Source organism: Danio rerio, chromosome 2 (assembly GCF_052040795.2).
Source record: "Danio rerio strain M-AB ecotype USA chromosome 2, GRCz13ab, whole genome shotgun sequence".
NCBI classification, from domain to species: Eukaryota; Metazoa; Chordata; class Actinopteri; order Cypriniformes; family Danionidae; genus Danio; species Danio rerio.
The window spans coordinates 29,722,870-29,743,691 of record NC_141022.1 but is presented as its reverse complement, the minus strand read 5'-3'; the positions used below and the strand labels follow the sequence as shown (position 1 = coordinate 29,743,691).

Genomic DNA, 20,822 nt, shown 5'->3' with positions numbered 1-20,822 from the left:
CTCAACATGGCATATACTCGCAATGTGACTGTTGAGTGATCAGATAGCGATATTGATGCTGAAACGATGTATTGTGCAGCCCTAGTATAAACACAAATTAAAAACTTTTCTTTTTCTTGCATTTCACTGTCATGTAAACACGGACTTAATTATAAAGGTATAATGAATGAGGTGTAGTAAAAATGCTGTAACCAAAGAAACAAACAAATGGTGGAAAAATGAAAAACAGGCAATTAACTGGGAAATTCAAAACAAGTCACATTAAACAGGACACCACAATCAGTCCATCCAAGATTCTGTGGATGTAATGGTTCTCAAGCTCAAAAAAAAAAAAAATTGAATTTTGTGTATTTTCACAGCACAACACAAGACTTGAAGAAAGTAATGCCATACATTTTTCAAGAGTTCACCCTTAACTGTTGATTTATAATTAAGCGTATATGGCATGATCCTGGGAGAGAGCCCCAAGCTCAAACGTTTCTCAAGCCTGGGGCATTTTTCTGATTAAAGGTTGAGGGGAGATTGAGCTCAGGTAGATTTTGAGAACTCTCTTGGGTAACAATGTATTTTGATGGTCCATTTGAGTAATAGTAGACTGTCTGCTTAATATCTGCTGATACCGATCATTCAACACACATTTAACTGAAAATATGTAACTTTGCAAGTACATGCCAACTTACACTAACCCTGACCTAATAGTCTACTTATAATCTGTTGAGAATTAGTTAGCATGTAGATGCAATGTAACTTAAATTCATCATACCATCAAAATACAGTGTGACCCTCTCGTGTTTATAAATGGAAAATTATGGATTACTATGAAAATATACTGCTGACAAGAGCTCGTCTAATGTGCTAATTTGGTTTGGTCAGTTCACCTATGTCGCATGTCATTGGACTGTGGGAGGAAACCGGGGAAGCCAGGGGAAACCTATGCAAGCACGAGGAGAACATTTAAACACCGCACAGAAACGTCGGCTGGTGTGGTTAGGACTTGAACCAATGATGTTTTTGCTGTGAGGCAACAGTGCTAACCACTGGGCTGCTGTGCCACCGTATCAAGAAAGGGAGGAGGAGCAGGGGTGGATGGGGGATTCTTCAAAACAAAGAGGTAAGAATTTTGGGTTATTTATGGTGAGTCAGGAATTGACTGATTGGTGAATCGCGTATTAACTGATGCTAGACCAGCCGTGTTCAATCACAAGCATGCGTTTATAAATAAACCATAATAAACATGTCACTATATCAGTCATTTTAGGCTGCAAATACTAAAAAAACTTACAAAATTACTAAATCCTGGGGGGACTGAACAATTACAACAGAACTAAAACAAAAATAAATGTAACATTAACAGATTTACAGCTAAACTAATATACAAGTTAACAACAACAAAATAGTTATTTTGTAAAATTATTCAAGTCACATTTCTGCTTTAAACTCTATTAAGCTTTGTATCTTTTGACTTTAAGTCTTGGTTTGTAATTTCCAATGAAGCAACTGACAATTAAAAAAAAATGTGGTACATTTTTAAAGATTGGTTGCCAAATGCTGATTTTTTGCAGTGATGCGTGTTTGTGTGTGTGTGTGCGTTTGTGTGTGTGTGTGTGTGTGTGTGTGTGTGTGTGGTACATCAAATTCCAACAAACGAAAATCTTTATTTTTTAAATGTGCATCCACAAATGATATCAATTGCGCTTGACTTGTTTTACACTCTGAATCTTCCTTCAAGTGCAGGAGTGTGTTTTACAAACCAGTGGCAGTTAAATAAAGCAGAGTATCTCTAACAGAATGTAAAATCCCTCCCTTACAGCTTAACAGAATCTGTGCGAGAGACTTTGCTCTGATCAGAAGTGCATGCACAGTTATTAATAAGCATGATAGCAGCGCTGCTTTCACATGCCTCATCCATGATGGGAACGCTTGTCACATCTTCTCCCTTGTTATACAGCCCAAGTCATTTCCCATCCCTTCAAGAAAGTGACAAATAATTGAAACATACTCACGAGAGAGTTGGGAGAAAGAGATAAGACAATACTAATGGAAATATAAAAGAGGGAGGAGACGAGATGGAAAATGACTTACGGAAAGACTCTGACACACAGAAGGGAACTTTGCATCAAACCTACCCATAGTGCTAAACTGTAATACCCGCTTATGCAAATCTCTCCCCCCATTCAGAATAGATGCCGTTTGCAGGTTCCAATGCCAAAATGAACAGACGCAGCTGTTTCTCTCTCTGCTTTTTCTCCAACGCTCTGTCATCAAAGCAATCAGAGAGGCTATGAGATTGCAGATTGAGATACAGACCTCAACCACAGCCAAGCTTCTGAGTGAATCCTTCAAAGGAAAATTGATTTAAAATGTCTGTTAGATCCGACCGATAAAAAGATCAACAGACTGTTCATTGTTTCACGACGAGCAGTGAAGTATTCCATCATTAGGACAATGGAAACAGCAACAATATTCAATCCGTGACAAAACAAGAATTAGCCACTCTGGAGAGGAGTCGCTGGCATACAACGGATGCCTGGTCAGCGTTGTGCCCACTGCAATGCTGCCAACAGCCAAAATAAAGACAATGAATCATTTCTGTCATGAGATCTGAACGCCGGTGAGATTTGTTCAGCGAGGCGCCCTATTCAGAAGCACAGAGAAACTCAATCATGTCATATATTGAGAGATCAGGCACCACTTCAAAGCTCACCTCGGGCAGAAAGAGGGTGGAATTTTCAAAGACACATTTTAGAGTGGAAATAAGGCATGAGGTTGGGAAAGTGTCATAAGTACCTCAGGGTGCAGTCGTGCCACTTACTGGAAACAGACTTTGAGATTCAATTAAACTCTCGTATTCTTGCAGGAGCATCAAAAACATTATTTTTTTTGCACCAACACGCAGCGTCCAAAAACATCTCTCAGCTTACTTGCTCAATTAGTTTTGATGGGTCAGAGCATTCTCGGCTTACAGTTTACGGGCTTTAACCCAAATCCAGACGGTATTAAACCACTGTGTATTAAATGTGCTGGGGTGCTCTAACACTAAGTGCCTGGCAACACTGAGCAATCTCGGCCCCGTGAGTGCAGCTCGCAGCATTCTTCCTCACCTGGCTGATGCACCACGCTCTTCCCGCATCCTTACTGTCACAGACCTCAGCAGCCCATCTGTGCTTATCTCAGCCCTGCACATGTGGGAGATTACAGACCATCTCCTCCAGGTATTTCACACTTTATTTACACCCCTCGGCCTCCATAATGGAGCGATCCAGCTGCAGACAATCGCAGCAGCAATGCACCGATGATCAGCATTGTTCCGTCTGGGAATAGGTGGTGACTTGCACGCATGTGTGCATGGCATTGAATCAACGGAAGGAGTGTAGACCAAGTGTGCCGCAAGCTTGCGTTTGAGTGAAGGTCTCGGCCGTTAGATCGCCCCCTGGGGGCTGGCTGCAGTACAAGTCATAAAGCCCGCCTCCTCCGTGTTAATGAAGGAGACTTGAGCCCAAATAAAAAAATTAATTACACTTGCAATAAAATGTCCCGAAAGATGGTTCTGGTCGATTAAGGCACTGATTATTGTGCTGAAATAGGTGCAGATCCTCATTTTTGTAAACAGTTTGTTTTTAGCAGTAATTTAATGCTGGGCGTGTCATCGTGATTGACAGCTGTGATTTCTCAAAGCGCGGCGTCTGAGCTTCGGCAGAAGACTGAAGTGTTATTACTCGATTTCTGTGATATTTTACTATGACAAAATGAGTTCAGCAGTAAACTACAGTTTCTGACATACATGATCTGGTGGAACACTGTTTATTCGCTAAGGTCAGAGCTTTTTTCGGGCTTTATTAGTTTGCTAATACACGCCTAGCCACCCAGATAGCAAAATACACTGGGGCCAGTTCTTGCCTGCCGGAGACTTACCCCTCAGACTGACTACCTCTGCTGGACCTACTCCGGATGCCTGGACTTACTGCCCGATTCCAGCCTGAGTCAATTGAGCCAGATGCGGGGGCCGAGCGAGCAGGCGCTGCCGCATGCGAGCCGGAATCAGCCCGCGACGCCGCGACTAGGTTATGCGCTGATGCCCGGAGCTGGCGCGATTGAATCTTCATTATATAAAACCCTCACATTTGTTAACGTTATTACACCCATTTTTGTTGATATAACAACAAACGCATGCTACTATGTGAACGCAAAGTGTATCACTGAGTTTAACCTTTGAATAAAGATGCAAACAGCATAGCAATTATTTAAATAAAGGACAAAATAAATAACAATAAACCTGTATCGATTGCACAAGTATTAAATAATAATAATAATAAATACGAAAATTACAATAAAACTGCACAATAAAATAAACCCATTTAAGTACGGGGTATACAGGAGATCGTTAGCAGTAATTCTCTTTGTGTTTAAATAATAATCTCCACGTTGATCTCCTGTAAGGTTATTTGAACTTGCTTTATAGGACGTCTCTGCATTTTAAGTTTTGGCATGTTATTAAGTAATCTACTGAATTTGCTGTTATAAATCATTATAACGTTCTTGAAATCGAATCTTATATAACCTAATAGAGCTGTAAATGTTAGATATTATTTATTTACATCATTTACTGTTGGCGTTTTATTTGAACACTCCAGCTAACATTAAAAAGAATGTAAATTCCTCGTTGCCAGATATAATGAAGGCATCGAATAAACCAAATGAAAACGGAGGCAAAAAAATGTAATAAACAATTCAAGCGAAAATGAATAAACAATATACTAGTGATGTTACAGCAGATAGACGTTGTATTAATAGTGCAAAGTTTTTTTGCACAAATTGACAAATTGCAGGGTTGGGATGTGTAAATATCATGTTGATATTTAGTAATCTTGCTGTATTTATCTTCTAAACGCACGCTTGTTCCCGCATGGTAAATCGTTATGGTGTGTAGGCTATATTTTGGGTTCTGTTGATGGCTAATTAAAAATAAAAACCTTTCTAAAAATGTATGTGTTGTTTATATGTTATTGTTCATATTTTACAAGTGTTATTTCTACCCCTATGAAGATAACAAATACCAACAACAAATATAACAATAAGAGAATTATTTGTGCTCATATTCAGGCTAGAGTGTATAAAAGATCGTTTATTTCTGCAGTCCACCATGTATTGCTTTTATTAAAGTTTAACAGCTTACATCACACCGTTTTTAAACCGTATATTATTGTGTTTTTTTAATGTAAGTGCTTCTATTTACATCAGTGAGCGTTTGTTATAGTGCAGACACCGGCAGTCGAGTGAGAAGTTCGGGGGGCGTGGTTGATTTTACATAAAGCGTTTGGTTGGAAGCTCGACTCTGCTCATTATCGCGGCTCCTCCTCTGGCTCCATCAGACAGTCCTTCTGCGCATGTCTGGCTCCAATTTCAGCAGTCTTTTGCGACAGTTTGTGCCCGTCAAGCAGGCGTTTTGCCCTCAAGGCGTTCAATGGCAAAAGGGGCTGTCGCGTCGTCCATATTTTTTACAGTCATTGGTGTAGACCACCTCTATAGCTAATAAGTGCTTGCTCACCAGGTGCTTTTAGAAATATATATTTTGAAATGGCCTATGTTGCAAGATTTAACTTCAGCTATGTATTTTATACAGTAGATTGAACATGTAAATAAATTTTCATTAAAACTCAATTTCAGCACAGTGTGTAACCCGACATCCCATTTTAAAATGAGTTCTTATAATGCATCTACTGTTGCATCTCCTTGACTTTACACAGAGTGCATTTATGGATTCTACTGCAATGCTTTTCTGTTGTTGTTGAGTGCAAACATCTGTGAGATAGACATGCTTGAATCTTGAACTTGTGTTTCTTGCAGCATCTTATACAATGCAATCTGTGTGAACAGGCTTCATAACATCCACAAAGTGGGCCATGCCCCATTTAGAGTATTGCTATACACCAAAAAAAAAAAAAAACATTTTATTGATCATAATTTTGTAAAATAATAATAATAATAATAAATACAAAAAAAAAATAAAAATAAAAAGTCACAAGGGATGTTGCATAACATATGTCAGGCTTATAACTATTCCATCAAAATGTAATATTTAATAAGGAAAAACTTAAAACATTCAACAGTTTCTTTTCCTCAGTGTCAGTATAGGGCGTGCATTCGCAGGAGTGCTGTGCTCTTTATGTATTCTGCTGATGTATAACCTCAAATGCACTGCTTTGTTTCAAATACAGGAAGTTGCATGCGGTGATCCAGGAGAGGCATGGGCCGCTATAAGATTTTGGTGGTATGATAATCTTAAATAAAAATATCCCGGTTTGACGTTTTTGTGATTACTGCTCTAAAATATGTTCTTTTTATATATCTGGGACTGGGTAAAAAACTAAAAACTTACCCCCATTGAACACAATATATTTTATTTTGAGAAACATTTAAAATATTTTGTTACAGTAAACATGTCACGCTAAATAATTCAAATTCATTCATTCTTCATTTGTTTTAAAAACAGATTTCTTTACAATTTATGGCATCTTTGGATATTTTTCTGCTAAAGATACTGCTATCCTAAAAAAAATAATAATAATAAATATATATTTTTTTAAATCTTATAATTTAGGAATAGTATAACAAATTTTAAAAGTTTTAAGTTTTAAAACCTTGACTTTTCTAAACCGCGGTATTCCTTGAAAACGATTATTGTCCCATGCCCAAAAACCAGGACATATACATAAGTGCTGGTCTCATAGCTTGATAATATTATGGTTAAACCACTGAAGCACTCTTTTGACTATGTTGTTGGTACCTGTCTGTGCTTTGAACAAGTTAAGGCCATCTCTGTCTCTGGAGGATAAGGGAGCTTGCAGAGCTAATCCAAAATATCTTAATTTGTGTTCACAAGATGAACAAAAGTCTCAGAGGCTTGCTAGACATGAGAGCCAGTAATTATTGACAAAGTTAAAATGTTTGGCATAAGCTATCCCTTTAAGTATGCATATGTATATGCGCATATATATATGTGAAGTTTGATTATATAAAGTACATAAATTATATAAATTGATTATATAAAGAGATTTGTATTGCTGCATTCAAAGGTTTAGACCAGGGGTCACCAATCTCGGTCCTGGAGGGCCGGTGTCCCTGCAGGGTTTAACTCCAACTTGCCTCAACACACCTGCCTGGTTGTTTCAAGTATACCTAGTAAGACCTTGATTAGCTTGTTCAGGTGTGTTTGATTAGGGTTGGAGGCTTAAATCTGCAGGACACTGGCCCTCCAGGAACAAGTTTGGTGACCACTGGTTTAGACAATGTTCCTGTTCATTAGCATCCCCATCAAGCTTCTAGAAACTGCATTTATGCACAAACTGACCAACAAAACTAACTTTCAGGTAAGGCTGCACGATTCTGGCTAAAATGAGAATCATGATTTTTTTTTTTGCTTAAAATCAAGATCATGATTTCTCCTGATTCTGTGGATGCAAAATAAAGGTTAATATTAGTAGCCTGTTATGTTGTTCTTGTTATTACCATTATTGCTATTTTTAAACATATTGTAAAACAGCAATAATAATATTAGGCTATGTGATGGTCTACTGTTGGTTAAAATGCTCAATTTTGTAAAAACTTAAAATTGGAAATGGTGGACTTGAACAGACTTTAAATTTTTCCTGTTTGGTAATTCAAGTAATCACGTCATAATACAACTATTCATAATTTTAAAGTTGAATTATTATGTTTGAGACATGTGCTTGTCATTGACAACATTAATAGACAATGTTTTTCACAGATAAAATTAAACATTTGTCATTATCATATTTAACTCTTGCATTTTATTCAACATTATAGATGCCAGAGTAGTTATACTGACCCAGTAAACATTCAATCTCATGCAGAACACATTGTGTTCGCTATGAAAGAAAAAAACATATCAAACGCACATATATGCAGCTTCCCAATTATCACTCTGTGCAACAAACTGAATGTTATTTACAAATGTATTACCTGTTATTCACAGCCTATGCAGATTCTGTTCACTAAAAGTAGAAATCACTGGCAGGCACGCGTGTCCTCTCAGTGGTAAACAAACAGTGTGTCAGCTCATGTATGATTTCACGAATACATCATTACATTAAGACAAAAATAACGTTTTGGGGGTAAATTATACCTTTTAAATACAGTATGTGACACTTTCAACACCATTTGGAGGTGTCCATGTTGCTGAGCAATGAAAATAAAACGTGAAGACATTTACACTTCTCTCCTCGCCTTGAAAATATAATTGGCTGAATCATAGAAAAGCTGAATTAAGATCATGTGTAAGGTTAAATCGAGATCTAGTTTCGATTAATTGTGCAGCCCTACTTTCAGGTGCCATTTTATTGTTTAGCTGAGCTACTTTATGGAACTTTATGGAATCAAATGCACATCTCTGCTCCATTAAAAATCTGAATTGATGTTACAGTATCTGAGTACATGACACAATCATACTGTAGGGTTTGGATTTTTCTTATTCAGCCCAACTCAGTTGCCTGTATTTTTTCAACTTTTGAATGCAGCTTATGTTTAAATCATTGATTTGCTCACTCAAGTGAATCAGAGCACTAATTTATTCAGTTCCACCACTGAGTGTCACTTCGAGGTGCAACAAAAGATTCTGCTGTGACCATTTCCGTTGGCAGAGTGAAAACACACACATTAACCGGTAATATTCTGTCTAAAATTTAAGTTACTCAGCATCCTTTTTTATTAAACCGTTGCACAAAATCAATATCTTGCTTGCAATTATGTTGTCTGAATATTGTGCAATCTGAAAAACGATGACTTGTTATACAGTTCTCAGTGATTAGATCCGAAATGTGCACTGTTGAAAACCACTGCTCTGTCATTTCAATTTTCCAAAGGTTACTCGTTTTCACAATTACTGCAAGACTGCAAAAGGCAAAAGGTCAGGCTGTACCATAATGAGGAGGGCATCTACAAGATAAAAGTGGCTTTTCACAAATTAATGTCTTCATTTACGTGTACATGAATAAGGTCATTCGGAGTCCACTCTGAATGTAACGACCTGCCGTTTAACTCAAAATCAACATTTGGGCAGTCCCGGCGGCCCTCTTGAATTAAGGATTCATTAAGCTTAATAACCTTCCAGTGGTTGTCCACTGGTGAGCTAACAAAGAGGCATAATTGAGAAAGGCCTTCGGATTAGAATGTGATTTCATTCAGAGGGACAAAATGAGTTTTGCATTTGCTAATCTTTCTTTTGTGCTCAGGAATATTTGCCACAGAAGGGAGACAAGTTAATGAGCACTCAAGCGTAGATGAGCAGAAGAATTTTCTCGACCGAAACAGGCCCGGAATATTTGGTCAGCAAACAAAATAATTTAAGACACACTAAGAATATGGTAATCTACCCTGCGTTTGATTGGCTGTAGGAAGAAAATAGCCATGGAAATGAAAGAAGCTATTTCATTTGAATCCCCCAGATTGCAAATTCAGACTAGCGCTCAGTAAAAGACACCAATGCATAGTTATTTTGTCTGCAGAGAGCTGAAAGGATATAGAATATTACGTTTGAAAAGCGTTCAGACAAGATAATATCCTGGGATAGCGTCCTAAAATATATGAACACCCTGGTCTCCATAATGTCCAGGGGAATTTATTGCGTTAGATCTATTTTTTAATTTGTTAAAGTAATTTCGTAAAGTTAACGACTCCACAGTGATGGGATGAGCCAAGCCTTGCTTTGAAAACGATGGGCACTAATGATTTCACACATCCTGAGGGCTGTGTCAAAAGGGAGCGATCACAAACATTTTGATAATAATTTTCATTAATCACACAAATGGCCTTGGTTATGTTTTCGCCCAATGAATAACAAAGCTTTTACAAGCAGCCAGGCTATAAACGTAGGCACAAGACACAAAAGCCTTTTGACTGACACTTTATAAGATGTAGGATAAATCACGCTGTTATGAGTGAGCATCTTAAAAGATGAGTCTCTCTGCTGACCCGCTGTTCATGCCTCTTTATGCAAAATCAGGGGTGCCTTTGTTCCTTTGTGTCCATATGCTGGCAGAGTTTGACGGGAGGAAAATCTTTTGAGGTTTCCCTGCCAGGAGAAACCGCTGCAACTGGCTGCACTGCTGGAGACAGAAACAACTGGTGTGACTGGCATCCGCTCTATTTGCTGCTTAGAATACTAACGAGAGTCAGCGTGCCTCAACCCCCGAGCCCTAAACAGTGTTGGGATTGTTCCATTGGAATACATCAGAACCTCTGTGTCAGGCCCCTGGACAGAAGCACCTGAAACGCATGCTACATAAAAAACGACAAATAAAAATAATTAAATAATAAAAATAAAGGCTCTTAATTGGCTTTGAATGTTCCATGGAGAATATTTAAAATCCATGGAACAGTTTCGTTCTTTACAGTGTAAAAAGATTGTCTAGATTATTATATTATTGAAATGCTGTTCACACTACAACAGGAAATGTGGAATTGTATGACATTGCTGCGAAACCCCCTTTTTGGAGCATTTATTTTTAAGAGAGTTTTTTTTTTTTTGGTTTTGATTCGATTTGCTGTTCGTGTTTACCATTTTAATCAAAATGTGTAAGAAAATTGGGTGGGAGGTGGATTTGACAGAAGGCAGAGTAATTCATTCATTAATTTTCCTTTAGGCTTAGTTCCTTTATTAGTCAGAGGTCGCCACAGGGGAACGAACCGCCAACTTATCCAGCATATGTTTTATGCCCTTTCAGACACAAGAATAATTAATTCAAAACAATAAATGTGGTTATTTTAATTTTAAAGTTACAATTAATTCACGTTGTTAGTTGGTGTTTAATACCCCAAAGATCAATACTCTGCAGCCTTGACATTGATTTGCGTATTTTAGGGATACGTTGTAGATTTCGAACAACTTTGAGTAACTCTTATTCCTTTAATATTACTTAATAGTTTGACACACAAAGTAAAAAACGCCGAGTTTCATACGCGAAACAAACATTTCGCGGCGTCGCGCGCTTTTGGGTTATGTTGAATATGTCTCAATTAAACGTGACAGTTGTAACTGAGAGAAAAGACAACAACGACTTTCTCAAGACCCACGCCAGTTCTTTAACAAGTTTGCCGGAATGTTCCTGAAAACCAGTCGAGCGATTTGGATAAAAGTAAAGGAAACGATTTTGCTGCTCACCTGTGTCTTAAGAGGTTCACCCTGTTCAATGATGCTGATGAAGGGTATTTCCAAAAACGAGGACATGAACTCCACTTGTATGAGCTCTTCGTGGCTCTGGGGGAACGCGAGCACAGCCGAGACTCCCTGAACAACGATATCCTGGCACACGCACCTGAACATGGACTCCGGGTCTCCATTGAGCGGTTCTCGGGACAATACTTCCAAGCTCAGGTTGTAGGGCAAGAAGTTGTTCCCACTTTGCCGGAGGTGGACCAGGGCGCGGTTGAGGGCGCCCTGTATCCTGGACTGCTGGCGGGTCGGCAGGAGCGCACCCAAGCGCACGGTGTGCCCAATGCGTGCCAGGATGTGACAGGGCTGGGGATGCAGATGACAAGGGTAAATAAACATCTGGAGAGCGACCTGGAGCCCAACGTGAAGGTATGCCAAGAATCTGAAGAGCACTAAATTCATCCTGCTCCTTTCGCAACTGGATTGAGGTTTCGTCACAAGATGGCATCGCTCTATTCTTGTCCAGTTGTTCTTGTCCTTAATGGTTTTACGCGCGCGCGGATGCAGCCACGGTTGAAATGCAAGCGTTCCGTCTAGTACTCCAAGTGTTGAAGGCGAGGAGGTGCTGTGCGCGCGCTGAGGGAGGAGGTGCTGTGCCACTGGAGATGTTCATAGAGGGAGGACAGCTATGGACACGTCAGCTTTGGATTGCAGATAATATTATGAAAAATTAAGGTTTTTCTAAAAGGTCACTTTATTTAACATTATTTCAATGTCTTTAAACATTCACTTTATAAAGTATTAAAGAGAGTATTTTTGCATAGTAAAAAGTTTTATGAATATCAAAATAAACAGATTTGTTTAATTAAAATGTGTTTATTAAATTAGATGACCACTTTTTCTGAAAAATAATATAAATAGGCTATTGTAAGTGGAGCGGATCGCCCCCTCTTGGCCGCAGCCTTGTTGACATCACATTGCCACTGATAACTCCTGTTAAAAATATAATAATAATACATTCACTTTATATTACGTTTATAAATTATTTTTGCTTTCAGTCAGTAGTTTTTAAAGTGCATGAATAAGCACACAAAGGTCACAGCCACCACACAGCAAAATGCCATCCACATACCAGCAGCACAAAAACCCTCAAGAATGTTGATATTAAACTCCAGAATGTCCATTATACTTACATTAAAGCAACAGATCACAAATAGCAAAGTATACATAAAAGCTGACAGATATCAGCTTAAGACCTAAATCTACCAGTCCCGGTATGAATAAGAATCAGTAAAATGCAAAGCTAAAGGAAAAACTGAGACACAGGTGCAAAATCCTCTACACTCCTAAGGATACCCAGGAAATTTTATTTATTTAATTAATTTTATTATTTATTTATTAACAATTAATGATTTCAGTGAAGTATTAAAAAGAGATTAGGAGGTGACCGAGGCAGTAATTGCCTCCTGAATTCAGGCAGTTTGGTATAGTTCAAGGACAATACCCTATTCATAAATTATTAAATTATATAGTAATTGCGTGGAAGCACGGATGCACTGTTCAATTGAATTAATTTACAGTAGGCTTTGTTTGCTATAGAACAGTAATCCAAATATAATGACTTGTCACTCGGTTTGAGCACAAAACTGAAATGCAATGTAATAGATTTTTTTGTTCATCAAAAGCAAGAGTTACAATAAAATCCTTTGATTCATCCAGACAGTTAGTTTATTTCAAGTCATTTGACATTTTAAAATCCCAAGCCCCCTTAAAGAAGCATTCCAATGGTACTGTAAGCATTTTCCTCAACAAATGGGTGCCTAATTTATTGCTGTGAGCTCATTAAAATAAAATATAATTTACTCATTTAGTAATTAAACAGAGAATAAATCTACCATAAGCTGCACATTATGTCAGTGTGCACTTTTCACCTCTGTGAATTACCACAAATATAAACATTAAATGGTCATGTTACATAATGCAAAATGACAAATCTCTGATTGTCAGATCATAAACACAGCTCTGCTGATTCAGAATTTCAATGCACTTTTTTCTTTTCATGCAACTAGTCTGGCATATTATTACTGCAGTGCATGTTTTTAAGCAATTACTTGTCCATTTTAGAAAGCTTTGCACCCTCAAATCCATTTGCTAGTAATAATAGCTGGATGTCAAAGACTAATTGAGGATTAGAGACCACCGACTGAGTAAAAAGCATATGAACCATGTCAAAATTCGGGCAGCATGTCCTTTGTGCAGCAGGACATATATGCAGACATCATGGTGTTTTACTCTGTTTGGTTCATATACTTCAAGTGTGTAATTTATATCAGAACCAAATTATATATATCATTGCATCTTTGTTTCCTGTTCTAACACATATCTAAATCATTTGGCCTGTACAATGTCACAAAAAACATTTGCTTTTCTGCTTAATGGATGTATGCTATGATGTCTGACACAAACATGCAACCAGTGATGCTTGCTTGATTGTTTTTGCTCCAGTGCATGCACATCCACATTTCAAGATATTTCAGAGATGCAGGTGATTTTTGAGGGTAAATCAAAATTTCCACAAGACACCTACACAAATATCCTGTTTAGACACATGGATTTCTCCACTTGTTTTTCAGAGAAGGTATGCAATTGTCTTTTACTCACCTTCAAGCTGCCTCATGCAATGTGAATAAATATTCAAGTGGACCTATTATGCCCCTTTTCACAGGATAATATAAGTCTTCAACATGAATTCAGAGCATGCATTTAAAAGGCTTTATGTTTTGCTCTGAAACCGTTCTTGATATCTGAGAGGTAAACCAGTCTGCTAAAAAGGGCAAAATAAAATCTACTGCAGCTTATTTAGACAATTTAGGTAAAGTGGGTGACACTTTAAAAGGAGCATGACCACTGCAAGTGGCACCGCCGCGAAGGATTGAGAACATGTTTTTAGGTATAACCGCAGTTTGCGACTATGCTGCCAGGGGGCACAAAGGGACAGGATGTGAACGGACAGAAATATACAGCTGTTAATACCCTGCTACTTGTAAATGAAGATGAAATAATGAAACAAAGTATTACAGTTTTTTACAATCGTTTTGCCACAAATTTCAGAATTCTGGTGTCAATTTTCAAAACTCTAGACACAAAATTCACGAACACTGCTAAAATTTTACGTTATTGCAAAACTCTAAACTCTTTTTTTCAAATGCTTGGATACAACAAACACAAGAAAAATATACGTTGTTCATAGAACAAAGATAACATTTTCAATATAATGCAATTAAACATCTGAATGATCCCATTTCAAAACGAAACTCAAACATTACATTTAAAATAAGTGTGGTTTATTCATAAACTAATTTCGAGAGGATCACGTGATCAACACGGCTGGCTCCTCCTTAGCTCCGTAATCTGCCCTGTTAGATGATTACAGAAGCATTATAAATAACCAGAGTTTTTCACTCTAGTTATCTTCGTCTTGAAGATATATTATCTATTATGTTATGTATTTTACCTTTACAAATATATGTATTCTATGGTTGAAAAAATGTAAACTGGGATTTTTGCACTATTTTGACAAATAATTGACTATTTTGACATTTTATATATAGTATGTGGAATCCAATTGTAATTTGCATATGTTGTCATATATCATGCCATATATCAGCTTTCTATATGGGGACGAGCAGTGAGTAAAAAAAAGACAGTAAACCTACATTATGATGGAATAATTAAAACTATAGTTCAGTGTATCCACAGTCTGCAACGTTCCCTCCACACTTATAAGCCATAATGAAACCTGTATCATAAATTTTAAACAACAATATTTAATGATTGTTAAAGATTGTTTATTGTAATGATGTGCATCTTGTGTGCTGGTGATCTAAAGTTGTGTTCCTGTAGTGATCCTGGCAATGCAAGACTTTTTTAAAAAAAATGAACGCAGCATGCAGAATTTTGAACACTGGAGAGTCTATGTTAAAAGTAATGAGTGCTTAGAGTTTTGTGTCTAGAGTTTTGAAAATTGACATCAGGGTTCGGACATTTGTGGCAAAACAACTGAAAAAAACTGTAGAATGCATTCATTAATCATTAAAAACTTGTTAACAAGCTTTATTATCATTTTAATCTTAGTGAAATGAGGACTCATTTTCGGAAAGTAAAATTAAAGAAATAAAAGACTAAAATGAAATGTGTTTGAATGTGTGCGTGTGTGCGTGTGTGTGTGTGCGTGCATCTGTATGTGTCTGTGACGTTTTAGTTTCAAAGATAACTCACAGATCATTTATTACAGCACACTGCCAATTATGGCTGAACAATATATCGTTTGGGCATCGATATTGCAAGGTGTGTTTTATTTTAGATTATTAATTATTATTAAATTAAATATTATTTATTAATTAAAGATTAATAGATATTATTAAATAATATTATTTTTTTACTTATTTATACAACAATGATCATTTTACATTTGATTGTTCAATTTCTGTACATGAATACTGTTCGACTCAGCAGAAAAACCCTAAAGCACTGTTTATTTATTTCTTTTTGATTGTAGTATAGTTTTCATGCAGATGCACTAAAAAAGACCCCCAGTCGATCTGAATTATTGGAATTTTTCTAAATAAAGATACTTAAACCATCTGATGAAATTATATTCATATCACAATATATATCGTGGCAATTTGGCAAAACAAAATATCTCAATGTCAGATTTTTCCAATATCGTGCAGCCCGACCACAAATGAACCTATTTGGGTTGTAGCAAAATGCTTTTTTGTTTGTGTGTCTATTTAAATCCAAAGGCAGATCCTTTACAGCTTGTGCTTTGGAAACACATCTGTTGTTTGCTTTTGATTACCACATGCATTACAGTTGTCATGTCAATTTTAATAAAGCTTTTAAATAAAATCATAAATAATAATAACATCATAAAGAGATTTAAAAAGGCACTATTTACTCACACTCAAATGAATCCAAACTTTTATGCGTTTATGTTTTCTGCTGAACTCAAATGAAGATATACAGTTGAAGTGAGAATTATTAGCCCCCCTTTGAAATGTTTTGCCTTTTTTAAATAGTTATGTTTAACAGATTACGTTTAACAGAGCAAGGAAATTTTTGTAGTATTTCTAATAATATTTTTTTCTGAAGAAAGTTTTATTTGTTTTATTTCGGCTAGAATAGACCACCATATCACCACAATAGACACCATTTTAAGGTCAAAATTTTTAGCCCCTTAAAGCTATATTTTTTTCGATAGTCTACAGAAAAAAACATTGTTATACAATAACTTGCCTAATCACAGTAACCTGCCTAGTTAACCTAATTAACCAAGTTAAGCCTTTAAATGTCAGTTTAAGCTGTATGTCTTGAAAAATATCTAGTCAAATATTATTTACTGTCATCATGGCAAAGATAAAAGAAATTAGGTATAAGAAATGAGTTATTAAAACTATTATGTTTAGAAATTTGTTCAAAACATCTTCTCTCCCTTAAACAGAAATTGGGGGAAAAAAATAAACAGGGGGCTAATAATTCAGGAGGGCTAATAATTCTGACCTCAACTGTATATTGAAAAAAGCCAAAATAAAATGTAATTATTGACTTTCATAGTATTTGTTTTTCCTACTAAATGTTAGTCAATAGTTTCAGGATTTTGTTTTTCTTCAGAGTACCTTCTGGGTTCAACAGATGAAAGAAACGCATGAACTTTTTTTAACAAGTAAAGAATGAATAAATGATGACAGTTTTTATTTTGGGGGGAACTATACCTTTAAAGCAGTTTGAACTTCTTTCATGTCATTTTATGAATGCATAGACGATCTGCCTGTGAGAGAACGCATGTTGTTCTCTTCTCTCCCTCACAACAATATAAACACCAGGCTCATAGCCAGGGGTCACTGCCTCATGGACAAAGGTCCAGAATTTGTCCCATACATGAGCTCATTTGTCCTATTTTGACTGTTATGCCATCATAAATAGTGAAAATAACTCTTTAAAAAAGCCTTTAAGACCAAGCGGAATCCTCTGTTGGCTGTTGCTTTGGTGTGACTTCAGCTAATCAGTTTTAGCCAATGCAAACAATTATTTATCATGAGTCCAACTCCCAGCTGTGCAAGAAAACACACAATCTGACGTAAGACAAGTCATTATTCACTACTGTATTGTTTTAAAATTGAGAAACATTTTATAAGTAACTTTCATTCTAAATCTTTGGACCTTGTTGTTCTTGAAACAAAAAATGACCAATAAACAGGTGTGAAGCACCAAAAGCGGCCCATATTAAAATGAATTTGAATACTAATTTGGGTATTGTTATTCATGAATTTTCAAATGTACTTTTTTAAGAGAGGCTAGAAAATTGTGAAGCTCTACATTACATTATTATTATGTTTTAATTATTTTTTATTCAAACAGCCAAACTCTGACTTAGGAAAATTGAAGGCGCAAATGACAAATGACAATAGGCTACGTTAAATTTAAATCTTTAACAGATTCCTTTTTTTTTCCAATACATTTTTTATTTTAAAATAAGTATTTTTTTTTACATTTCTTTAATCTAAATCTTTAGGAAATGTGGTTATAATGACCATTCGACAAGCTAATTAAACTAAAAACAATGTCAGTAAAATGCAGTATTTAAATCTCATAATTAAATAGAAAATGAGGTGTATAATTGCAAAAAGGTCCGCTTTTTGAAAAACAAAGAATCACCCTTTTCACCAGACTGACTAGAGGCCTAAACACATCAGTTATGTCTGCAAATGTAAATATTTGAGTAGGAAATTGCCTTTGTATCTGTGTATTAGATGTGTGAAAATGCATATTTTAGGCAAGATGACAACACACTATTAATGCAACTTATCCAGGCCTCATCTTTTCCTTCTGTTTCTGTGTGTGTGTGCATTCCCTTAGGCTGGACTTATTTAAATGAGGAATATTGTGACTTTCCCAGAAGGACTATAATAAAGGCATTTGAGGGAGTTCAGAAACAGTGCTTACTGATATAGAGAATAACTCCCCATAGGATATTGTAAATCTTTTCTATGCATAAAATAATATTAAGCACAAACAGAAGTTTTGATGTAAAAATATATTAAATCTCTTATTATGTCTTACTGTTTTTCTCCTAGGTGATTCATATCACCAGATTGCCCCTATAGTCGATTGTGTTCTGTTTGGTTTAATATATAAATTAATGGATTACATGTTAATCAGAAAACCAATTAAAATGCATGTTTATCTCAGAAGGATTACACCCAGCTTATTTAACACATATAAGCACCCGTATGCATAATCCCCCTCAGTCTCTCGCTATGACTTCCCTCTGTTGTTGTGACATACACAGACATTAGGCACTGTTTGAAATGCAACAGTTGAGTCGATGAGTTCTGAAATTGAATTTTGAGAGGTACCTCAGAAAAAGCCTCTAAGCAGAAGCTCTGCAATTACAGCATGGGGAAATGTAGCATCAGTGTTGTTTCTGCCTAACTGCGAGCTGCAGCACTCCATAATCTGCCACGCTATGGTACATCTTGTACGGAAGAGCGGTGCTTTTAAATATCACCAGGCGACATCTACATTCTCAGCACATCCTACATGACTAATTTCAGCACAATCTTTTGTGTCCACTAGACAGTTCAGCTGTGGATGCGGTGCACCATCGGGACACAGTGTGCGAGAGCGAAGGAACTAAAAGTGATAATTCTATTAAAATCTGAAGTGCTATATAGTCATATATTACAAGAGAATTTGCTGGAGGCAAAGCAGTTGATTTTCCTTACAGTGCTGAAATGAAGATATTTGTGCTTTTCTGGAAAGCTTGGCACAATCTTTCAGTTCAAACGAATGAGTGTGTAAAACTGGGAACAATGCAAACCTTATCCTTCCGCTGACCTCTGGAAAGGTTGAAGAGTAATTTTGGACTTCAAATTAGGGTCGGGATGCATAAACAGTGTGCGCAAGCCGATTCACAGCAGGAGGGTATCTATATGAAACCTCATTTAATTTGGTCAAACACTCCCTAACCCCATTCTGTTTTATCAGACTGAGCAAACATGGTTCTGATAAAAACTAATGAGTTTTGTGTGCATTAATTAACTTAATAACATATTATTAAGGTAAAGTACTGTCACTGCACTTTTGATAGTTCTGAAGAAGTTGAAGAAGTTTGTGAAAATTCAACACACTCTTTTATAATACACTTTTAAAGTGTTAGTTTAATAGACATTAGTTCATTTACACCAACTATTATTGTAATGGCCACACTTCACAGTAATGTTCTATTAGTTAAAGGTAATGTGCTTTCTAGCATTAAATAATAATACTCGTACAGCATTAATTAATTATAGTTACAAATATATTATTAAAATGTAAAGTGCTTGTTAACATCAGTTAATGGACTGTGAATTAAAAACAACTTTAACAAAGATGAATAAATGCACTACCTGACACTGCCTATCCAAATTCTAGGAACAACAAACAATATCCTGAATAATAGTTGATTATTTGGTATTAGAAGTAGCTTATATAGTTAGGACAGTAAGGTCTGACTTTGCTTTGACAAAAGTCTTGTCACTTAACAGAAATAATGTATAACATAGAATATAAAGTCATGGTGAAGTGGAAAAATTATTATTATTGTGTGTGTGACTCCCGTGAGCTTGGAGGACAGCATACATACATCTCTGCAATGACTCAAATAACTTACTAATGAAGTCATCTGGAATGGCAAAAAAAGTGTTCTTGCAGGACTCCCAAAGTTCATCAAGATTACTTGGATTCATCTTTAATGCCTTCACCTTCATGTTAGCCCAGATATGCTTAATAATGTTCATGTCTGGTGACTGGGCTGGCCCAGTTAACATACATTAACTAATCTTACCTTATTATAGTAAAATGTTACCACCATAACCACACTTTAAAAAACAAATATTTATGAAATCATAGAAAAGGTTCTGGCAATTTATAACTCTATTTTTTTTTGTTACCTTTTTTGGGTTTTAACTAATATTAATATCAGTTAATGTCTTTTTGCTCAAATTTTCAATATCAAAAGTAGTCAGAGTAGCAGTCAAAGATCCCACAATGAAATTCCAAACTTTTACAGAAATACAAGTAATTTTATCATTCATCAGCTGAAAAACCGGTGCTTTGAAAGTTCCAAAAGTGATAACATGATAGTTGTGGTATTGTTATTGCTTTAATAATTGTGCTTGGTATAAACAGGCCTAGTATTACAATGCTGTGTCCTTTATTATAACAGTTAGAAATAATGACCCTAAATTTAATTTTTATTTTATTTTTAATTATATTTCAATGATTTTTTGGAGTTTGCATGTTCTCCCATACTCGTGTGGGTTTCCTCTGTGCTCCGGTTTGCTCCACAGTCTAAAAACATGCAGTAGAGTGAACTGGATAAAAAAAGTGGCCTTAGTTTGTGAATGCAAGAGTGTATGGGGGTTTCCCAGCATTGGGTTGCAATTGGAAAGGTATCTGCTGCTTAAACATACACTGTAAACGATTTCTTGTTAAATTAACAGTAAGTTACTGGCAACAATTATCCGGTAGCTGCTGTATTTCATAAAACAGTAACATTACTGTAATACTAATTACATTAGTATTAGATTTACTGTAAAATGTAATACATCAT

At 36.2% G+C, this 20,822-nt stretch overlaps 1 protein-coding gene across 3 annotated transcripts in view; it reads right to left on the bottom strand.

The window, feature by feature from the left end:
* grin3ba (glutamate receptor, ionotropic, N-methyl-D-aspartate 3Ba) overlaps positions 1–20,822 on the bottom strand; it is a 125,843-nt gene that overhangs the window by 88,099 nt on the left and 16,922 nt on the right. Inside the window, exon 1 of one of the 3 annotated variants that reach the window (XM_087240892.1) lies at positions 11,177–11,749. The exons of the other annotated variants lie outside the window; for them this stretch is intronic. Within the exon in view, the coding sequence (XP_087097018.1) occupies positions 11,177–11,629 (453 nt within the window). The 5' untranslated portion in view covers positions 11,630–11,749. Of the gene's footprint in view, positions 1–11,176; positions 11,750–20,822 lie in introns of those variants that run through there. 3 annotated transcript variants of the gene reach the window in all.